At 39.6% G+C, this 22,692-nt stretch overlaps 3 protein-coding genes across 3 annotated transcripts; 1 reads left to right on the top strand and 2 right to left on the bottom strand.

Annotated features, from left to right (window-relative positions):
• The first annotated feature begins 1,280 nt into the window (after nucleotides 1-1,280).
• Nucleotides 1,281-5,400, top strand: LOC140945737 (uncharacterized). Its single transcript, XM_073394784.1, has 4 exons — nucleotides 1,281-1,597; nucleotides 3,145-3,198; nucleotides 4,126-4,353; nucleotides 4,998-5,400. The coding sequence occupies exons 1-4, from the start codon at nucleotides 1,445-1,447 to the stop codon at nucleotides 5,106-5,108; spliced, it is 546 nt and encodes a 181-aa protein (XP_073250885.1). The 5' UTR covers nucleotides 1,281-1,444; the 3' UTR covers nucleotides 5,109-5,400.
• An 876-nt stretch (nucleotides 5,401-6,276) lies between these two features.
• Nucleotides 6,277-13,604, bottom strand: LOC140945732 (uncharacterized). Its single transcript, XM_073394778.1, has 4 exons — nucleotides 13,421-13,604; nucleotides 10,813-10,899; nucleotides 8,540-8,839; nucleotides 6,277-7,730 (listed from the first exon to the last, which is right to left on the bottom strand). Exons 1-4 carry the CDS (start codon nucleotides 13,571-13,573, stop codon nucleotides 7,638-7,640), a joined length of 633 nt encoding a protein of 210 aa, XP_073250879.1. The 5' UTR covers nucleotides 13,574-13,604; the 3' UTR covers nucleotides 6,277-7,637.
• A 1,426-nt stretch (nucleotides 13,605-15,030) lies between these two features.
• Nucleotides 15,031-20,748, bottom strand: LOC140945733 (uncharacterized). The gene is made up of 5 exons (XM_073394779.1): nucleotides 20,655-20,748; nucleotides 20,253-20,501; nucleotides 18,761-18,847; nucleotides 17,745-18,044; nucleotides 15,031-16,256 (listed from the first exon to the last, which is right to left on the bottom strand). The coding sequence occupies exons 2-5, from the start codon at nucleotides 20,403-20,405 to the stop codon at nucleotides 16,164-16,166; spliced, it is 633 nt and encodes a 210-aa protein (XP_073250880.1). The 5' UTR covers nucleotides 20,406-20,501; nucleotides 20,655-20,748; the 3' UTR covers nucleotides 15,031-16,163.
• Between the last annotated feature and the right edge of the window lie 1,944 nt (nucleotides 20,749-22,692).

Raw genomic sequence — 22,692 nt, 5'->3', positions numbered from 1 at the left:
GGATATTACTGGAAAAAAGCAGATTGGCTCGTCTGTCAAGAACGGGGGGTTGTAAAGGCATGTTCTCGATTTTATGCATGCATTTCTTCATTGCTTAATCAAACCAGAATTACATAGCGAAACTCAGGAGCTATCGACGTGAATCAACGTTTTTTGGTTAGTGAATCAATTTCTGTTGAATATTATTTGATATTTATAAAACTGTTCACAACCTATATATAACTTTACAGCGCTCTATTAATTTTAATGTCAATAATTTTATATCAATACTAAAACCATAAACTGGTGCATGTCGTCGCGGCGTGAAGTCTTAATTAGAATCCTAGCGCTATTACAAAGGAAGACGTTACTTGAAACAAAATATCGCACATTAAAATGTTTAAAACGGCACTATTCGACCGTGCAATCAATAAAAATGTTGCAGTGTTGACGGAGGACGGGGCATTTGCCCTCTTTTTTCGTCCCCACCCGGGGGATTTGACAGCTCAAGAGTCCCCACCCCCGGGAATTTACCATCGAAGGCAAAAAAAAAAATGTTAATGCCCGGGAGTCAGCCTGGGGGGAGGGGGGGGGGGGGGGGGGGGGTTGGGCTCAGCTGGAATTGACTGATGCATTACGTCCTCCAGAGCACCTCGCAAAGGAAATTTCACGTCTGATCGTGCTTTCTCGCCTCACACGCCCTACGGGGCTGTGAGGCCAGACCAGACAGCCTCGCTCCAGACCTTTGGTTAACTGTTCGCGCGTACTGCTTAAATACGCGAAAATACGGACTGTTTTGCAGTCTAAAGTGACCCTTGATGCTTGGTGGTGATCATAAAAAAAACTTCCTGCAATATCATTGTTCAACCAATAAAAAGCGCCTTAAGCGTAAAACAAAATTTGCTTCAGTTTCCTCTTCATTTTCTAAAAAAAAAACAACAACAGCAGCAACAACAACAACAACAACAACAGCGACAAGAAACAAGATCTGTTCCGGCCCAGTCCCGAGCACTGAGTATAAAGCCCTTGGCAGGAGCACGATCCCAGAGTCATGATTTTGAGTATTTTGAAAACATGAAATGTTTTGTGAAAAAATTTTGAGTCGCGTAAGTCGATTAAATCCTATGCTATGCATAACCATTCGTATGAAACCTCTCTTGCAGACCTTTCATATGGTACCATTTATCTTTTTACCTTTTCAAGATGAAATATGGAAATTTGCCTTGATGTAAGTTGGGTGACATTGAGAATTTAAGAGGTTAAGGGATTAAAAAGAAGATGCGCGAAATCAATACCACAGGTCAAACATGAGGGTTAAAAACAAAATGTCAGCAACGCAGTGACAATTATCGCCGCAGTAGACACGCAAATTCAATTTTCTGTGGTTTCGTGGCCGAAGAAGTTTCATTCATCGAAGGGTCCATCACAAAGTAGCTTTGTGCCGTTTCACTGCCGTATTTCGGTCATGCCGATAAGCTCCCGAAAAGTAATATGCGTGTCACTGGCGCATATTATTTTTGGAACACTCATGACCGTCTGTGGCGTTTTGCAAGTTATTCTTCAGCTGAAATTTTTGTGGTTGGACTCTTTCTACACTGGTATCTGGGTCGGAATTTGGGTAAGTAATATTGACCAGTATTATAGTACTGTATCTACGTGCAGACACTGCAAGATCCCCTCTTTACAAACTCATCAATAAATTCGTGAATAAAAAGCAAGGCCAACCCGCACTCAAGAGAAGAATGTTCTTTCTATGTCACAAAATTTTGCCAAGAACTGGCCGCCTGATTTAACGAAACATAATACAGCGAGAACAAATTAAGAAGGGAACAAATCGACAAAATTGGAGGATATTACAATGAATTTTAAAACTTTTTTGCCCCTGCAACGGCTTTTGAGTCATCTCTGTTGTTTGCAGCTTTACAAACGTAACAAATCTGTTTGTCGCCAAAATGTGACTTTGTCTATTTACTTTAAGGTTATTTTTCCCCAACCAAGCGTTTTCATTTCCTAGTAATAACCACACAACTATCCAACTTAAGCTTAAAACTTCTAGATGGGATGGTAATTAAGTATTTTCTATAATTTTTATGATTAAGAGATCCAGAGACCTCCAAGTTGGACCTAAAAATAATAAAACTTGGCTTTTGGCCCATTTTCGGCGTTTGGATATCGCATGAAAAAGTGTCTCGTAAATTAGAGTACCCTTTTGCCCTTTTAGAATAATATTTTTGCGAAACGTGTTTTAACAATAAAAATCGTCAAAAAATCGAGTTGGGTTTTGGGTGGTAGACTTTAACTAGTGGTAGTACGATCTCCTTCTTTTGAAAACGAATAAGTGCTGCACAATCGCGAAAAATTTAACATGATATGCGGAAGTACAGCAGACAAGTCCATGATTAAAATTGTTTACAAAAAGTCGCAATTCAGGGGAGTTGACCATTTCGTTTAAAATCGAAAGAAAAGTAGATCCAACTTCAATGTTGCACAACTTGTTCTGTACAGATTGCGAATGATTTACAATTGCTGTCGCCAGGTTCCTGTGGCTTATGGCAAAAGTCTCAACAAACTGTGGTCCTGCAAATACGGATCGCAGAAATAACGAAAAGACTTACATGCTTTTATGACTTTTCTGTGCATGATTGCACTCAAGAAAAAAAAAACAATCTACTTATCTTCCATCGTTTGACAATTCAAATGACCGTCTCGGTCCAGAAAGATTATTGAGATCCAGAAATGTGTCTACCATGGTAACGTGACGTCACATGCATTTAGTTGCGCAATGACGAAATGTGGGGTGAATTGATTGTTGCCTTTATTATGACATTTATCAATCCATGACGAACGTAAAGTGTGTGGTTGACGGTTTCGGCTTCCCTTGTTCAAGCTTTATCATGACATTTTTGTAGTGTAAATGCTGTCAATTCAGCTAGTGTGTTGAACAAATAAGTTTTGGAGAGTTTTCTTCGTTATTTTGGTTTGTGGATCTTTGTGATCAATATGGATGTAATTCTCTTAAATAAGAGACTTTGACTTCATCATCGCTAAGAGACAATCGGATAGAAGAAACAATGGATTATTCAGAGATTGAAATATTTTTTTCTCGGGCAAGCTGTTGCGACATTGATATCCTTAAGTTGTCTGTTGTTGCTGATTTTTTTGCAGATGAGCTTCACAGGAATTCTGGGTGTCATCGCCAGTTTCAGGATTAAATTCTTTGTAAGTATGAAGTAGAACAGAGAAACTTAACAACCCAAAAATAGCATTAAATAAGATACTTTGGAAAGATCTTCATTATCCACTTCCCAAGTCAACGTTGTAGAAGATGTAGTGATAGTTCACCCCATATGAGGGAATCCAAGAGATAGTCTTGGATTGTAGAGTCCACACCGTGGATTCCAGATTCTGGATTCCAATCTTAAGTGTGATTCCGGATTCCTTGAGCTGTATTCCGAATTCTTAAGTCAAAGATTCCGGATTCCACAAGCAAAAATTTCCCAGATTCCGGATTCCTCGGACTACGGATTCCGGAATCCATCGCAAGGGGCCAGATAGTAAACTTTGACCTTTTTTATTACCGCTTAGTTTGTCGTTTGTCTCACCATGGTAACTTTGAGACTGCCTGTGATTTTCTGACCGCCCTTTGCTAATGCGCATCAGGCAATCGTGTCGACAGCGGTGTGAAATAATTATTTGTGGTGCTTGTCTGTCAGTAATTGCGCTATCATCAGGCAATTTCTATGGTCTAGACCTTTATAGACCATAGCTCTCAACCAATCAGCGCGCAAAAAATCGTTCATTTTCTGTAAACATGTTGGTGAACTATTATCCTCCTTGTTCACGTTAGAAGTTGTTCCCGCTTCAGCATTCCGCTATGGTACCGAAGGGCTACTTTGTTGCATTTATAATTTGAAGCTGTTCTCTTCATGATCTTTTCCACCACCTCCGGTTTTCCATAACCACTACGCAATTTCTATGGTCTATACCCTCACAGAATATCGCATATCGCTCTCCGCCAATAAGCGCGCGATAAACTGCCCAGTTTATATTGTAAAATTATTGACTTTTTATGTGGAGAAATGTTTCCGGCTCAGAGCTCCGCTAGGATACCCATGTGCTATCTTACTCGTTTGTATTTGCTTCCAGGTTGCTCTCTTTATGTTTTTTTCCGTCACCTCCAGTTTGCTGGGTTTAGCAAGCGTTAGCTACTACGCCAACACCGGCGCTGCTTCTTGGGATGTTTATTGGAGTAACCGTTATTACCTGATCATATCTTCAGCTACTTGTCTCTTCGCCATAGTTCAGGTTATCACAGGAGTCGTTGCAGGCATTTATAGTTGCCTGGCCTGTGGTGGCGACACTCAGTCAGAACAGGTAGGGGGGTGATGTCATGGCTAGCATTGCGAGTTCTAATTTTTTCTTTATCAAAGCCGAGTTGAAATTCTAACTAAGCTGAGGGAGCGCTTCGATTTTCGCACTTTTGTTGCGAACAAAGGCGAGCGCGAAACGCGAGTGACTGGTGACGAAGCGCAGGGGACCAAGGGAAGGGGCGAGAAAAAAGAGGGGGAAAGAGTCTCTCCCGTTTTCTTCTTCCCGCCTTCCTTTGCGCGCAAATTAACATCGATAGAAAGACGTCTGGGAACGAGCCAGCTAAGTTAACTTTTCTAAACTTAAAAGTCTGAGGTAAAGATATCAAACGACTCTTTCATAAGCGAAAACAAAGCAATGATCGGCTTCTGGTCATTTTTCGACAACATGGGCGTTTGACTTGGAATAGTTTTCCCAGTTTTCGTTGGTGTCCCAAACCAGTCATGTAGGAGTTGAACTCTTTTCTTACGTAAACGCTTTCTTTTGTTCCAATAAATTTGCATAGGTGCTAGACAAGTGAAAGAAAACGCTCTATAGAATATAACCACTAGACAGAGTAACAAGTAGTAACAATAATTCATTTGAAATAACTTAATTAATTGTTGCCTAGCTATTGAATCTTACTCTTATTTTGCATTTCACGAATGCAGGCATCAGTGGTTTCTTCAAACAAGGTTGTCCCGATAAATAATGCAGGGCCAGTTAGTGATGATGGCAGAATGTCAGCACAGGACGACCAGCTACCGATGGTTCAGGTGTAAGATGCTCAAGAATGAAACGCACAAGAAGTAGAGGCTGTGCTTTTCAGAGCACAAGAGCCACGAAGTCTTTCGATTCACAGTTTCCTTGTTTTTTGGAATTTATACGAGCCGCTTAAATGCGCACCTCTGCTACCGCGTGAATTTTGGTACGATATTTGTTTTAGCTAGTCAATGAATTAGGACAGGCTCAATCTGTATTTAAACACAGTACTTGGTTAGGCCAGTTTGTGTGAATTCGTCTGCTATTTCTAGGTTTTCTAGGTCATTAGAAATTTTCTTTTCCTTGCTCACATTTTTCTGTGTATCGTATGGATGTTAACAAGGGTTTAACCTGACATGATTCAAGTAAAACGTAAAAAAGGGGGAAACCAAGATTTGACCGAAGACAGCAATGTCAATGTTACATTGAAGCATGCGAATAGAAAGAGTTGCTAGAGGTCACGCATAGCTACAACGGACATTAAAACAACATTCTTTGGGGGTTTTTTCATTCAATTTGCTGCAATGAAGCAGAAAATGCTTTCTGTTTTAGCTGCCGGTCTTTTAATACTTAGCAGTTTAGAACTGAATCACGTGCCCCCCCCCCCCCCCCCCCCCCACCCCTCCCAATCAACACCTCTTTCCATTTCGGATAATAAAAATAGCAAGACTACCTTCTAGAAAAACCTACCTTTTAGACAAACTTTCCATGTTATTAAAAATCGCACTCTTAACAACAGAATCCTCGAACTGAGCATAGTTTCTCCTTACTTTGGGACAAAAGTTAAGCTAGATTTCGAGTTTCCTGAATAAGTCATGGAAAAACATCAAGAACTTTTTTAATTATCGACTTTTAACAAGTCACTTACGAGGGATTTACACGTTACAGAAAGTTATTTTTCATTGCGTTTTACTCCTTTTTTCACCTTTTTATGATTAAGATACTACAGTTACGTAAATAAAAATATACAAGGATGCACAAGTGTTAATAAATTTGTACATGTAAAGTATAGTAAGTATTAGCGCAGTATTAAAATGACCACCATGGAATCATAATACTAAGGTTGCTGTTGTTGCATTAATTATCTAAGATATATAAATCGCCGCTGGTCTACCACTCACTTTATTTTCTTGCCTACCCCCTTTTTCAGCGGCATATAATGAATGCAGGGTCGAATCATGAAGCCATTACTCCTACATTTCATATAGCTCACTTTTATAACCAACTTGTTGATGTTTTGAGTAGGATGAATTTCGGCGTACTGTTAGTATTTCGGAAATCCAGGATGGTGGGTATAAGACGCAATTATGAAACCTTTTTTTTAAAGTAAATAACCAAAGCTTTAATAGACTTTCCTTTTTTTTTATGCGCTGCGCGCTTTATGAGCGGTTTATTAAAATGATCAGATTCAATGGTCAGCTGCGTTCCAAACCAAATTCATTTGAGCCAACCCTGCTATTTGAACACCGTCTGCTAAGAACGATGTCAAGAAGAAATAAAATTATACAGAACATGTTGTGAACTACAAAATCTATTATCTGCTTTGAATAGTCCACTTTCAAACAAACAGATCAATACATACAGTTTACACTGAAATTTGAATGTGAAGAGACTATGATCGATCAGCATTTTACGACTTCTTTTAAATCAGCCTTTAAAAAAAAACGCAGCTTGTATGTAAAAGTAATGGAGAGGAAATTTCTCTATGATAAATACACGCATATTGCGTGTAATTTAAGCTTTGTCTAATTTTACACGCCTGTTTTTCACGTGCATTTTGCGTGTAAATCCGCCATATTGCACGCAATTTACACGCGTGTAAATGCTGCAATTCCCGTGGGCTATATTGTAGATGCAGGTCAGTCGGGGTGACCCCCCTCTCCGCGCCCCCCCAAAGGGGAGGAACACTCAGGGAAAGTATGGGTACAGATGTGCGGCGAAGGCCTTCAAACCCTGCTGAATATGTTTAAGACAAAAATAGTTCACTTTCCCACCCTGTTTAAGAAAGAGACCTAATTTTATGACCCTGATTAATTCTGTTTTGCAAACAGAATTAAAAAGTTCTTCCTCGCAAAGCAAGCGCTGGAGCATGTAAAGAAAGTTTATATAGTGAAACAATAACTTTTTGAGAAAAAAAAAAAAGTTGGTACCACACATGCTCCTTTTTTATACTAAATGGTGAAATTGTACATTGTGTACCCTGTTAGAGACTCAATACCCTGAAAACCACGCCCTGTTCAGCAGCACATACAGCCACATACTGTAAGGGAGTGCCTCCCCTCTCTCAGTGTAACCCCCTGCCTAAATTAACCTACAGGTATGAATCGACCTAAAACAGCAACATGATCCCTGTTATATACACATGTACTGTAACCCCTTTACAAAGGTACAGTATACATCAAAAGCAGTATTCACCAACATCTACATGTAACTAAAATAATACCAGAGAATCATTCACATGTGATATATAACAGCCCCTGCAGTAGTTGCTAGGTACACTTCACTTCAATCTCACACATACATGTACAAGTAGTACTTCTCTATTGTCTTTAAGCATTTGCGGCTGAATACCCAAACCTGCTGGCCACGCTTTTGCCTCCTGGTTCTTGGGATGTTGGTGTAAGCATCAATGGAGTTTCACACTAGAAAGACACAGCGCATGATTATTGAAAGGTAGAAAAAATACAAAAAAGAGAGACCAATAAAAATACATAATAGTAACCCTTTAAGTCCGAATAGTGACCAAGATCAATTTTCTCTTCACAATATCACTACATAATCAGGAGAACAGGTTAAGAGAGTTTATACAATGATCACCTAAGGGAAAATGCTCCTTTTATCAAATTCGCTCAACTAATATTATTTAAGAGAATAAAGATGAAGATCAATAAAATTATGGGGAATTTGTTTGTGAATATTGAGGCTTAAAGGGATAAAGATAGCTTGACTTTTCGTTCCCCATCACCATAAAAAAATTTGAGTTTTATTGCAAACTTGGCGCCAGCAAAAAAGCAAATGTATCTTATTATGAAGCAAAATAAATATAATTTTATGAAATAAATGTTTCAAAGTAGATTCAGCACTAAATCAGTTGATCTTTGTGACCTTCTAAAAAGTCTCTCTTGTGAAAGTAAATTAATGTTCCCTGCTGTGGGGAGCATTGAGAGGTACATGAAGATGTCACCCTCACCCCACCATTCTGCTACATGTAAACTTAATGAAAGCTTCTAGTGTAACTTACACAGATTAACCCATTTAACGTCTGGTGTGCCCTCATGCATCCGAGAGTACAGGTAAAAACGCCCTGAAAATCTAGTGCGCCCATATACCCCCTTTCATAAATGACTCATTTTAATTGATTGTAGCTTAGAAACTAGATTCCCCTGGGTACTGAAACATGCAATTGAGGGGCCCAATAGAGAAAACAGTCTGTCACATCATAGAAACTCACTGGTTCATCCTCGCGTGACTTGTGATGGTCACTAATAAGACAAATCATGGCTGACCAAGTGGCAATCAACAACTCTACAACCATTAATCCAAATATAGAGCTCACAAGTCCATGTTCCTCAGAATGTTTATCGGTGAAATCAATAGGAATAAAAACATATGAGCCAGAATTATCCTCTCGAGGGAAAGATGGGCTCCTGAACAGTTTTGTCACAGCGAGGCCGAGTTCAAATGAGTGAGCGAAGAGGTGGGTCGCAGACATCACACAACATGTCAAAGAAAAACCCATGAATGTCATGACCTGTAGGAAGATAAAGCAAACAATCATATTTAGCTTATAAAAATCACTCATATTGGTATTTAGGATTTAATGGCTAAAGCCAGTTATGGAATTGTAAGCATTTTAGGCATCCTACAAGTGAACAGTTATGGCTTAAGTACAGGTACAGACTTTATTTCAAACAACAGCAATTCAACATCATTGCAGTCTGCCCTCTTCAAACATATGTACGTTGTAGTTATTTTTTTATCTCAAGTAATTTATATTTTTCCTTTGTTTCAATGTCATTATCATACATTACCATACCCAAAAGCGAAAGAAAAACAAAAATTACCTGAGATAAAAAAAATTAACTACAACATGTATTTTGGTCTGAAATAGAAATGTTATTATCATCCAAGCAATAGTAGACCCACTATTCAGTTACTATAAATGATCTAATAACTGCATGGGGTAACTATTCAATTTTAGGAGTCCAACTGGGGGCATTTCATAGATAGGATGTATTAAAAGAGAGAGGTACATGTTTATTCTCAAAACTGAAACAAGCTAAACAAAATTAAATAAATATCTGCTTTCGGTAACAAACGAGAGTTTAAAAGTAGCGAAATATCCACTTCATTAATTATTGATACATCTAGATCATCTAGAGAATCCATATCCCTCTTTCAAATCCCAACATCAATGTCAGAATTCTTCGCTCTGGGTTGTTGAGTTGCCATCGTTAGTCTATCCTTCCTTTGAACTTGACATTGAACAAGACGAAATACGCAAAGCCTTGTTAACCAAGCAAGAAACTGAATTTGAATTGAATGATTTTGGCCTTCTTTTCAAACTTCTGGTATTTTGGAGTAATTCTCATAGGGGGCATCTGATAGACAGGTGCTGTTTATTAGAGTTTGGCATCTAATACAGTTTTAACAGAGTAGAGGGGGCATTTATTAGATACATGTAAGAGGCGTTTATTTGGAAGTGGTTGTGTTCTAAGGTCTGACGGTATTTTATGCTCTTCCAATAATTTCTAGTAGTTTTAGGGTTGTATCCCTTTAGTTTGGCACATGAGATGGGTTTAATGACACTGGCCCTGGGGGGGGGGGGGGGGGGGGAAGAGGAGAGGGGAAGGGTTGAATGGAGACAAAAATCATAACCCAAAATATACTAAGGCTTCCAACAAAACTCAAAAAAAATCCATGGACCCAATTACATTAACCCTAAAAAGTCCCATGCCACATTTAAAAGCCTTAAAAATTTCCAGAAAGCATTAAATGATATATCACGAAATGATCATGTCACTCCATGCCACTTTGTTGTCATTCTCATTGCACATTTTGTACTGACTTACTGACTGGGAAATGCTGGCACTACCATGGATCTTCAGATTGTTTTGATAACCAAAAAAAGCCCTGCTTAAATCAAGCCACCCAAAAAAATATTTGCCAAATTTTCCAACACAAAAAATACCCAGGATCAAAAATTGCAAACCCCCAAAAATTCTCCAATCATCCCTGACACTTGAAATCAAAAGTACATGACTGTAATCACCACCCACCCCCCCCCCCCCCCCCCCCGCACCTCCTCCCGGGCCCCAGCCAAGCTACGCAGGGCCTATATTTCTGATTACGCTGCTAGAACGTGACGTAGCCAATCATCAGTAAGGGGGGAAAAGACATTGACGTACTGTAACTTATGCATTAGAATGATTCAGCACATGTTACAACATAAGATAATCAAAGACAACCTTTCCTTTTGACTTTCTTGTTGACAGTCTGGGTTGACAAAAAGTGGGTTCAAACCAAAGAGAAAACTGTCGACTCTTACGATTCAAGCATCAAACCTAACATGTGCTGAATGTCATAATTATATTAATAATAATAACAATAATAATAATATTTTATTTAATAGTATCAATAATCATTAGACTTACAAAAAGTGCATATACATGTAAAGCTCAACATTTGAACCAGGCCTTAGTAACAAATTATATTGAACCTCACCAAATGTTCAGGAATGACTGAAGCATCTGACATTTTCTGAACCCTTTTAAAAGTAATGAAAACACCAAAAGCACCAGTGATGCCGACCTGTAAGAAAGTACCAAACAAGGATAGTGATTAGAAATCTACTACACAGAGAAAAATGCCTGATCATTTCATAACGGATGATCATTAACGTACAGTGCTGTTGTACATGTTTTTGTAAAAAGCTGATCCAGTAAAATTTCAACAAGGGACATGGCCTTGAAACAGAAGGGCAGAACAAATGGGAAAAAGGACACAATAATCAGTTGAAACTGCGATGCACTTTCACAAAGAAAAGTGCAAAAAGGATGGTAAAAGACTGAGGAGGCCATGGCTTCCTGATCCTCTCATTCACATCAACTAAAGACATTTGATTAAACTAGAGTTTTTTAAAAATATGAAAAATTGGATCACAAATAATAAACAAGGTAATATAAATAAATAAATAGCTTTAGTTTTGCCGTGGGTATTTGCTTTTGCTGTGAGGTATTTGGTTTTTGCTGTGAAGTATTTGGTTTTGCCGTAAGGAGGGGGGCATTGGGGTATACTAGAAACGGCAAAACCGAAGAAAAAAATCTTCCAAAACTGCAAAAAAATTCGGCCAAAACCGAAAACTGCATATAAAACCGTCAAAAACCGATACAATGGTGACAAGTGGGGCATACAGGACCATACAGAGCAAACTAAGCTAACACCAATTTCACCAAAGTATTTGTGAATGTCATGGACTTTGTCTGAAGCCTTCGTATCTTTTTGTGTCTGCTTAAATCATAGGCTTTGTTTCTGCCGCTCTCTCGAGCCCAGACTTTGCGGCTCAATTTCCGAAAAGCTGCTAGTTATGGAGCCTAGTTAACTTAGGAGAATTTGCACACAAGTCCTCTTTAGAATTGCAATTTTGCAGTCGCAAAAAGCTATAGCTCTGGAAACTTCAATTGAAAATCTCTAATCGAACATTTCCATTTGATAATTAACACGTCAAAGTTTGGAGACTCGATTGTCTAACATGCGATTGCACTGAGCTGAGTTGACACTGAGGAAGCTAACCAATACAATTAGTTCCTTTTCAGTTTTACATGGCAGCAGGAACTTGCTCTAAGGTTTAATGTGGTAATAAACAGATACTCAAAACAGCAGTCGATTATTGAACCTCACTGCCCTTCCATATCGCGACCTTGCACCAAAGAGAAAATTCGTTGATGCCCCTAATTCATCTTGCTGGCCCTAAGAATTGTTGTCATCTGCACTGACTTCAACTTCTTTGTCACTACTTTCATCAAACTCTTGCTGGCCTTCGCTATTCTTAAGCTTTTGCAGGCTTCTCTCGTCCCTTTTCACTTTACATCTAAACTTGTTTTTCTTTCGAAAATTCTTGCCGCCTTTCCCCTCATTGAAAAAAACGCAACACAATCCACAATTGCTTCTTCCGTTGCTGGTGCTGGAGGGACGTTGGAACCATAGCCCGCAAACTGACCAAATGGTCGCCCTGGTCTGCGAGGTCAAAGTCTCGCTGGGCATCGAGGGAGACGCTTGATCCCCTACCATGACATGTATTTTGTCACGCATTCCTCTAAATAACTTTAGCGTTTCGTGGCTATTCGAGATCAAGTGCTGCTCAAATCGAACAGAAACCGGAACCCAAAATAGGACAAAATAGGAAAAACCAAAAACCACATCGGGTACCAAAACCGAAAACCGTTAGTATTTTTCACGAAAACCGAAAACCAGATGCTAAAAAACGAAAAATTTGCAAACCGCAATGACCACCAAAACCAAGAAACCGAAGTCTTTTGCAACAAAAACCGAAAAACCGATCTAAAAAAAAGCGAAAACCGCATAAACCAAAAATCCCAATGCCCCCCTCCATGAGGTTTTTGGTTTTGCCGTGACAGTTGTGGGCCACTGTATGGTACAGTTTATATACAGTGGAGGAAAAATGTGGAATTCTTAACCGGGGGGGGGGGGGGACTCCCATATGAAACAGACAGGGATGCTCGTCGTCTCGCTTAGGGGTGTAAAGTTTGGATTTTGGTCTCGCTTAGGGTGTTCCGGGCAAAGCACCAATATTTCAAGCCGCCAAGGTCTCGTTTAGGGCTCTGCAAAGAACTTGAGATTTATGACAATGCTTTTAAAAACTACTTTTAGATAAAAGCATTCGATGATTATGTCTTTATATTATTAAAACTCATTGCATGTCGTATTTGTGTGATATTAAGCGGTCTCTTTTAGCGGTCAAAATTTGCTTAAGCCATGCCCAGATTAGTCTCCTTTAGGGGTCACAAAAAGCTTGAGCCATGCCCCAAAGGGTCTCTTTTAGGGGTTAAATTCAAAATTTCCGACGAGCATCCCCGTCTGTTTCATATGGGAGTCCCCCCCCCCCCCCCCCGGGGTTCTTAAACACCTAGATTCAGTTCGAGTGTATCCCTATTGAATTCGTTGCCCGTTAAGGCATTTGATAAGATATATCTGCTTAAAATCACGTAAAAGTAATAATTATTTTTCACAACCGCTGTTATCTGCATTCACTTGTGGTTTACGCTATCTCAGTGCACAATTAAGGTTTAGCTGTTGATAGTCTACCGCTTACCCAGATTCCAATCCAAATAGGCATACCCACTCCGGTGTATAACCATCTTACACGCACTCTCTCCACGATTCCAAACACGACTAAAAACGCTGCAATCAAAGACTGCAGCACAGAGACGATCCTTAATAGTTTGATTTTGGCCGTAATTGCCATTTTCGCGACCCAGATGGCAACCCGCAGCTTAGTGTACTGAAGCTTGAAGAGTTGGATAGATACTTTATTTATGATAAATGTAATGTAACAACGCTGACCATTGACGCGACCGCAATCACATTTATTCAAACCAGAGCAACATAACAGTGTGAGTTATCTGCAGTTTTAGTGAAGGAATTGCCCCTTTTATGACAAAATACTGTAATGAAACATAGCACATTTGCAAAACATGCCCATACATTTCTAGCTTTGTGCATTTTTATCGTTTTATCATAAGATAAATCCCCATACAAATCTTTATAATTTGGCTTCGAGGAGGCCGAGCCTGTTGAGAGCCTGGGACCCTGTGGTCCCATATATCTATTGTTTTTGGAGCCCGTGGCTGTGGGGAGGGGTGGGGAGTATTTTGTTCAAGACAGCGGCCTTTCAGTCGAACCCTCAAAGCTTAATCTATGCCGTATACAAAGCTTGCACCGGTTCTTTCTTATTCATAATTCCACGGATGAAGGGCCAAGGCCGCAACGTTCCCAGTAACTCCATATCAAACACGCACTTACCAGGAGCCTATCCCATGCGGTGGTCAGGTGACCTCAGAAGCTCATAACCCGAAGCGAGCAACTCCAATACTAGGCCTATGACAATGCGTTTTTACGGTTCGGTTTATTTTTAGACGCATTTTAGGGCACTTTTTCCAGCGAAAATAGAATCTCCACCATATATGACCGCATTCGAAACATAAGATATCAAAACGGAAAACTAAGCAGTATTAAAAGGCAAAAAATATCATTTTAGGTTGGTAGGTTTTGCTGCCTGGTTTGTGGAATTTAAAAGATATTCAAAATTTCCGCCAAAACTGTTCTAAAAATAAACTGGTCCGTGAAAATGCCGTGACAAGAGCGCATGGAAGTTGCTCGCCGCGGGTTATGGGCTCCTGGTGACCGTACGTCCGCCCGCCCGCCCGTCCGCACCGCAGACATACCAATGTAAAATAACTCAATCAACAGGTGTGGCAACCAAAAAGCAACGCGAGGTTTTTTTGGCAGGAAATCGGTCTTTTAGAGAGAAAACAAAACAAAAAATTCGAGTCTTTCTCGATGTTATTTTTGATGTCTACACAGAGAATTTAACGTAGACTGCGCATATTAGGTATCGTAACTCATAGAGAAAGGCGGGGAGGAATATTTATTAGAAGGGGGCAGTAGTTTAATTTATGATGTGCAGGGGGAAGTGGTGGGCGAGGTACCGGGCTTATTGTAAGTGGAAAGAACCTGCGTACCTGGCGAGCTGGCGGTTTCCTCTGGCGAGGGCGCAAATGAGTGGCGAGGCTGCCAAAGAGTGGGCAAAGCAAGCGTGAAAGGTGGAGGTTTTTGCTTAAGCGTGAATTTTTGTAATTGTCTATCATCAAGTGTTTAACTAGAGTAAACATGGAATTGTTTAAGACACTGAATTGGCACTCAGTATAGTGTACTAGGTTTTTATAAGCGCATTTCGCGCGGACGGGCAAGATAAATTGATGACGGCTTTGAGAGAATTGTTCAAGTTACTTACTCCTTTATTAACTGATGAATGGAGAACGTTACGGTATTCCTCCCTTTGAGAAATTATATAGCATAGTCAAATACTTATTCGTGGAATTTTCTTTAAGACGGAGAACTACCTAAAACGGACGCCTAGAATTAGTTCCTGCTGCTCTTAAGTTTTTGTTTTTTTTGATTGACTCTTTATGAGACAGACAACTTGCTGAAAACGGAATCCTTGAGGATGTTCCTGCCCATCGTCAGTTCTTCGCTTCGTCTTTTCCATAACCGCACCAAGACTACTGCAGCTCAGTCAGCAGAGCGCTTGATTGCAGAGCGGGATGTCGCGGGTTCGATTCCCAGGACTAGACCAAAACAGTCAACTCCCTCCTAACGGACAACTCTGTGAGATTGACATTTCTGTGAAATGGACGCTTCTGTGAGATGGACACTTCTGTGAGACGAACACCTCTGTGAGACGGACACCTCTGTGAGATAGACACCTCTGTGTGACGGACACCTCTGTGAGATGGACACCTCTGTGAGATGGCCACTTCTGTGAGATGGACACCTCTGGGGGATGGACACCTCTGTGAGATAGACACCTCTGTGTGATGGACGCCTCTGTGAGACGAACACCTAGATTGCCCGCCTTTCTTTACTAATTTTAGTTGACTCAGCATAAGATGGACATCTCCTTAAGATGGACAAAGAGTGCCGGTCCCAAAAGTTTCCGTTTAAAAAAGAGTTGACTGTATTTAGGTCTTAAAATAACTGAAAAATGAAGGTACTGTCTTTGCCCTGCAAACAGCTAGACCTTTGAGTAGCTCAGATGACAGGGTAAAATGGTGGTCCCGTCTCCAGCAGAGGTCGTAAAAATAGTGTCCTCACTAAGTACTTGCGTGCTAAATACATTGACACTAAAAAACAGGACAACCTAGAGATTTTCAGTCTTATTTTCTGACTATATACATGTAAAACGATTGTGATGTATGTATATACAATAGCTTGTGTAGTAGCTGTTACAACTCTGTTCCAACACCTCATCAAAACGTACAACTTCTCTAGTGTCTCTAGGCATTTCCGGCTGTATATCCAAACCTACTGGCCACACTTTGGCCTCCTTGTCCTTGAGAACTTGGTGACACGATCAGTGGAGTTTCACACTAAAAAGAAAAATAAAATGCACAAAAAACGACCATTAAAAATGTAATTATTTCACTCTACAAATAACCATTTTTATTGTTGGATGCGAATGTTTCTTCCGTTTCATTAGCCACGAGTCCTCCACGTGACCTGCAAATTACTGCCTACAAATTATGGTCTGCTCGTGTGCAATTTCGTCCTACTGTGTAAATTGGCTGCAAATAACATTCTGCTCATGTGTAAATGAAACCGTGCTTTTCTCCTTCTTGCAATCGCTCTTGCGTGAAAATGGCAGATCACTTCGCTTGCCAAAGATATTCATTAAAAAACAAACTCGGTGATCGAACGGAAAAAAACATTTGAACTCGGTTATCGGAAAATATCACGATTTGTCAGTGTCTCACAGATCAATTATTTGCCTCAGCCATCTGCTAGCCACTGACAAATCAGGATATTTTTCTCAACCTTTTCTTCTAGGAAGGCTTTTATCTCAAATGAAAGGGTATGTCAAACATGCACACAAGTGATGGCGTTAGTTTCAATACAAACCGGCTGCGCTGTTGCATCAGTGGACTGGTACCCAAAATTTGATTTTATCAACTGAGTTGATCATTGATTTGACATTTGCGACATAACTCTGAATTTTTAATTCCCTCCTTAAGTCTTTGACCCCTTAACTAAGTCACATGTACGGTGAAACCACATGTATTTATAAACCTTACTTTTAAATTGGTGGGTCAACAAAATCCTATGTTGCTACCATTCAAATGAGTTTCCTTAGCTCTTAGGTGGAATTTTTGAAATAAGGTCATATTTACTTTTAAGGATTTCACCAAAAAAAAATTGAATTTTCTTGTGAATCTTTTTTGCTTTGACAAGTGGCACCCTGTTGGAATAAAATTTCAACAAGTGACATGGCCTTAAAAAAGTAACATAAGAAATATAAATGGTGACAAATGAAACAAAAATGGGTTGAAATTACGACAGCAAATGAAGATAAGGGCAAATATATACAGTACAGTTCAAATCCTCCAAGGAGTCAGTAAACCTGTTACCACGGAGTTGCACTGGCGACTACATGGTCGACCAGTGCAGCGAAACCATAACAGAAAAATATTGATAGGGAATTTGGCTTTCTTCTGTTTCTTTCTGAAACAACAGGTTTTGAAATTCAGACTAGTGTTGCCTGATGTAAGGGAAGCAATGGCAGTCTTGGATTCTGGATTCCATGCCATGGATATTTCCGGATTCCAAATACTGGATTCTAGTTTTCCTCAGTGGAACAAACATTAGTGGGATTGCAGATTCCTCGAGCTGTATTCTGGATTCCAAAGCCCAAGAATCCAGATTCAACAAGCACAAATTTCCCGGGTTCCGTTACATGGGGCGGCTAGGGCCATACTCCTCCACCCTTTCAAGAAGGGCTCGCTAATGTTAGGAATAAAACTGTTTGTACATATATTGCCTTTAAAAGAAATTGAGTGGGTGGGGAGGGTCAGGAAACCTACCCGCTCTTCTTCAGAGGGTGACTTCTGATGGTCGCTAACACGACAGATCGCCGCTGACCACATCGCAACAATCAGCTCCACAACTGTAAATCCAAATATAAAACCTACAAGGGTATGCTCTTCGGTATATTTTACATCTGGTATGAGAGGAATGTTTTGTAAAACAAAATTCTCCTCCCCCGTGCGGGTGTAATATCTGAGTTGCTTATGGGAAGCAATGGACAGCTCATGTGAGTAATTGAAGATGAGAAGGGCAGAGAGAACACCACAAGTCAATGAGAAACCCATCAAGGTCACGGCCTGCATTTGTAAAGGTAAAGAAATGAAACATAAATAGAAATTAATTCAAGGTGCTGTATCACAGCAGTCTATATTCATTCAATCTGTATACTTTTACTGGTTAATTAACACAAAAGCCTTCCCTTGAAATCCTAGAAGACCTTAAAATTATTAATATTCTTCAAACTGACTAGAGGGCCTGTTTCAGTAAGCTATGCAGAGGCATCACAGGGAACTTAAATGCTGTATCATTAGCTATCATAAACAGTTACTATTCTTGGTTTGCAGCCACCTGAAAAAGCGGCCATGTTGGGGATCAAGACAATAGAATTTTTTCTTGAAGAATTTACCTGAAAATAGAGTTTAGTTCCCAGAGGATAGGAATGATTTTGTTCTTGACCACCACCATAGTCGCCGTGACGTACGTCACGTGCAAACCAGCAATTTACCTGTGCTTCTGAGTTCTGATTTGTTTTGAAAGGGATTTGAATTTTTGGGAGGGGAATCCCTATCATGGTATATAAAGAGGGGTTCTGCCTAAAAGACGTACCCTTTTTTAGGATTCAGGCATACACGTATTAAATAGTAGGGAATTCACGAGTTGAAGGAAAATCATTTTTAAGTGTCTATATATAAGGACTGTTTACTAAGTGTTTTGAAAACATGGGTGTTATGGCTATATCATTTTAATTTATATTTAATAAAAAAAATTAATAGAAATTTCTGATGGTGCTTACCAAATGCTGAAGAATGACTGGACCATGTGATGTGTTCTGAACATGTTTAAAGGTGATTAAAATACCAAAAGCACCGGTGATGCCAACCTAGAAACAAAATGCAAAACAAAAATATAAATTCACTTTGCTTTAACGATAAACTTGTACCTCTCCTCCACATTATCAACCATGGTAATAATCATATTGCTATCAAAAACACTCTTATTTGTCCCTGGGGAAAATAATGTTACAATAAAGTTTGACCAACTTAATACGTAAATGTCACCTCTCCCACGATAATTACGCGAGTCTCCCAGATACAACACAATAATGAATAATACAATCAAGAAACTGTCCCTTTAAAACTGTTCTTGATCATACCGTGTACATAGTATGGTCTCCGTCAGGGGCGGATCCAGGATTTTTTTTAGGAGGGGGTGCACTCGTCTTTTGCTCTACTTCAACACCAATAAACCACATAGTTTTTTTTTTTTTGGCAAAATACCAGTTGTATTAGAAAACCGCAGGTCATCTTGGGGGGGGGAGGGGGGGGGGGCGCACCCCCTGCACCCTCCCCCTAGATCCGCCCCTGTCCGTGGCCCCTTCGTGATTTGATTATATCACTGAAATTGATAATCAGTGATAATCTGCAACAACCTGCACAACAACTTTCCCAATCAATAATGTTTATTAATCAAAACATTTTACATGCAATAATTGAATTATCTTCCAAACATCAAATAAGTTAGGACCTGTTAGAACTCGGAAAAGACCCCCTGTTTGTTGACTCTCGTACAGTATGAGACCGCCTCCCGAAAGCGACCACTTAATCTTCACATTGTTATGGTGGTCACTTGTGAGAGACTCCACTGTGTTAGTTGGTTTATGATCAGTTCGTTCTGTGGTCAGATGTTTCCAAGCAAGATCATTCCACTTTATGGCCTGATCATTCCACAGTTTCAGTGTAAAACTTGATGTGAAGGCATTTAAGTGCAGTATTTTTTTTTCAATCAATTTAATTTCACGACCCCACAAGCAAAGCGTCGCTTTAATACTTATTGTGTATAAATAAAGATTATTGATTGATTGATTGATTGATTGATTGATTGACGTATTTTTTTATTTTTTTATTTATTTATTTTTTTGCTTCTTGGCTTAAAGAACGCAGGCTTACACTGGGGTAACACCAAGGCTTTAAGACTATCGTGAAATTAGTTTTGACTGTAATGTGGAACGATCTGACTATTAAGTGGAACGAACTGACCATTCCAGAACGAAGTCACGGGATATCTATTGATCGATTAATTGATATCTATAGTCATCGATATATATTTTATCGCAGTGTTTCATGTCCTGATTTAAACCACAAGTTATAAACCTTTTCAATGCAACGCACAGTTAATTGCTCATTATGTTTTTTTTTTCTTTTTCACTGAAACTGAAATCTACGATGAAACTCCAAACAAAATAAGATTTTTCCACATAATAAGGATCAATTTTCGTGTTTGCTTACCCAAATTCCAAACCAAACAGGCATTCCCAATCCACTCTGTTGCCATCTAACGCGAACGCGTTCCACGATTCCAAGCACCACTAACCACACTGCAATACAGCATTGAACCACCGACAGAATCCGCAGTAGTTTTATTTTAGCAGTTAATGCCATTTTTGTGAGCCAGGTACAGTTGCAAATTACCAGAAGACTATGTAAACAGCGCCCTGCTGCAGTAAGTACGTGATGTATGATAATTGTAGTGACCAGCTATAATTGGGAACAGGTGAAAAATGGGAAGTGAGAGGATATTGGGATACCTTTTTTTTTTTTTTTTTTTTTTTTTTTTTTCCCTCGATAGGGAAGCCACAGTGTAAAGCGGATCGCTTCGCCTTTTATTCAAAACGGAAGCCGAGGCCTTACCTTTTCCGTTTCATCATTCAAAGATGTTTCAGTCGTACTCCGTCATCATGAGTGATACTATGTCAGCTCCGTCCAATGTCAAATTACTAAGAAAGCTCAATTTCCAGCTTAATTTAAGACTTAATTTAAGCTGGAATGATGATGATGATGATGATGATAATAACAATAAGAAAACAAATTTTGTTTTCTTATTATCATCATCATCATCATCACCATCATCATCATCATCATCATCGTCGTCGTCAACGTCATCGTCATCGTCATCGTCATCATCATCATCATCATCGTCATGGTCATCGTCATCGTCATCATCATCACTATCATTATTTTCTGTATTTTTATTTTCTAAATGAATTTTGCAAAGGAAAGAAACTGCAAGAAAAAAACAACAAAACAAAACAAAAAACACACACAAAATGAACGACACCAAAATTTCGGCCACTTGCGCACCACCAGAGAAACTGCGATAATCAAAACTGGCGGCTCACAATGCCGATATATACATGCTCAACCTCGTCCCTCTGCCCCATCGCTTTTCCCTCAAAAAATGGGAGGGGCGGGAAAAAGCCCTAGCATCGGCTGGTCACGTGTACAGCCTAAGCCTTTTCCCACCTCACCCATTTTTTTGAGGGAAAAGCCCTGGGGACGAGGTTGATACATGCTTGCAGGATAAAAAGAAAATCTTTTGAGGGGAATTTCGTCCGGATTAATAAATTAAAAAAATGACAGAATTAAGGTGCTTGACCAAGTGACCTTGTCCATTAATAATTTTTAATTACTAATATGATAGATATAGATCATCATTGGTTTCTAGGAAACTGCCCATACCACCTACCCCTCCCTTAAGCCAACATTTTGCCCTAAGAGAGAAGAAAGTATTAATGTTGGCTTAGGGGAGGGGTACGTGGGACGTTTTAGGTATTAGGAAGAATGTAACGGGAGGTGTGCCCTGGGAGGGGGACACGCACTCTAAAAAAACTATGTTGTTTATTTGTGTTTAAGTAAAGCATGAGACGAGGTTGAAGAATTTATGTTAAACACCGTAAAATATAGTAGTTTGCACGTCACCCGACCCTTACACGAAAATGAAAAAAAAGCCTCCGTTTTCGCGATTGATGCTTACTATGTTAAAGGGGTACCGTTATATAATGGAAGGTATATAAAAGGTGACCCTTTTTCCGCGCGCGAAATGACTTCTAAGTAACAACTACAAAAATTCCATACTGATGACGTGTCACTAACCAGAACTAGGAAGCGCTCCTGATTGGTTGAAGCGTTTTCCCTCGCAGCATGGCCAATCAAGAGCACTACCTGATCTTGGTAATGACACGTCTTCAGTATGGAATTCCTGCAGTCGTTTCTCAGACGTAATTTCGCGGGGAAACCAGTGGTGACGTCTCGAAATTTTGAAATACTGGCTTTTTTAGGCTGACTACCGTATTTATTCGAATAAGCGCCCAGCCTCGAATTAGCGCCCACCTCGAATAAGCGCCCACTCTCAAGGTCCAAAAATTTATTAAGCGCCCAGGGCGGTTAATCGAATTAATACGGTAATAGAGAAAGAAACAACTAACTGAGAGCAGCAAATGAGAATAAATTTCATTTTCCCATTATTTTATTTATTTGGTGCGAGGGAAAATTTTGTTTGAAGCGATGACAGCATTTCATGTTTCTTTTCACACCTTGTGCTTGCTTTAGGACTAAATGTTCTCAAGAACAACTAACATACAATACAATAGCTTACATAATAAATTAACTTTCTAGAGCAACAGGCTCTCTTCAACTTTTAAATATGCCGCTGCTATATCGGGAAATAGCAACGTTCAAGAGATTCACGACCACAAAGAGACGATTTTCGGCAGTGACCTGACATTGCGAACACATGGCGCTATCAGCAATTGACCTAATACAAAATTGAAAATCAAATTCTGATCAATATCTACACGGTAAAATACTACAATAACCTTGAAAGTGAAAAAAGTGAAGAATGATCATCGCAGTAAATTTTCCAATTTAAGCCTGAAAAGCCTGAAAAAAT

Source organism: Porites lutea, chromosome 8 (genome assembly GCF_958299795.1).
Source record: "Porites lutea chromosome 8, jaPorLute2.1, whole genome shotgun sequence".
Taxonomy (NCBI): domain Eukaryota; kingdom Metazoa; phylum Cnidaria; class Anthozoa; order Scleractinia; family Poritidae; genus Porites; species Porites lutea.
Note: the sequence above shows the minus strand (reverse complement) of the source record. Positions and strands in the feature narration are given on the sequence as shown.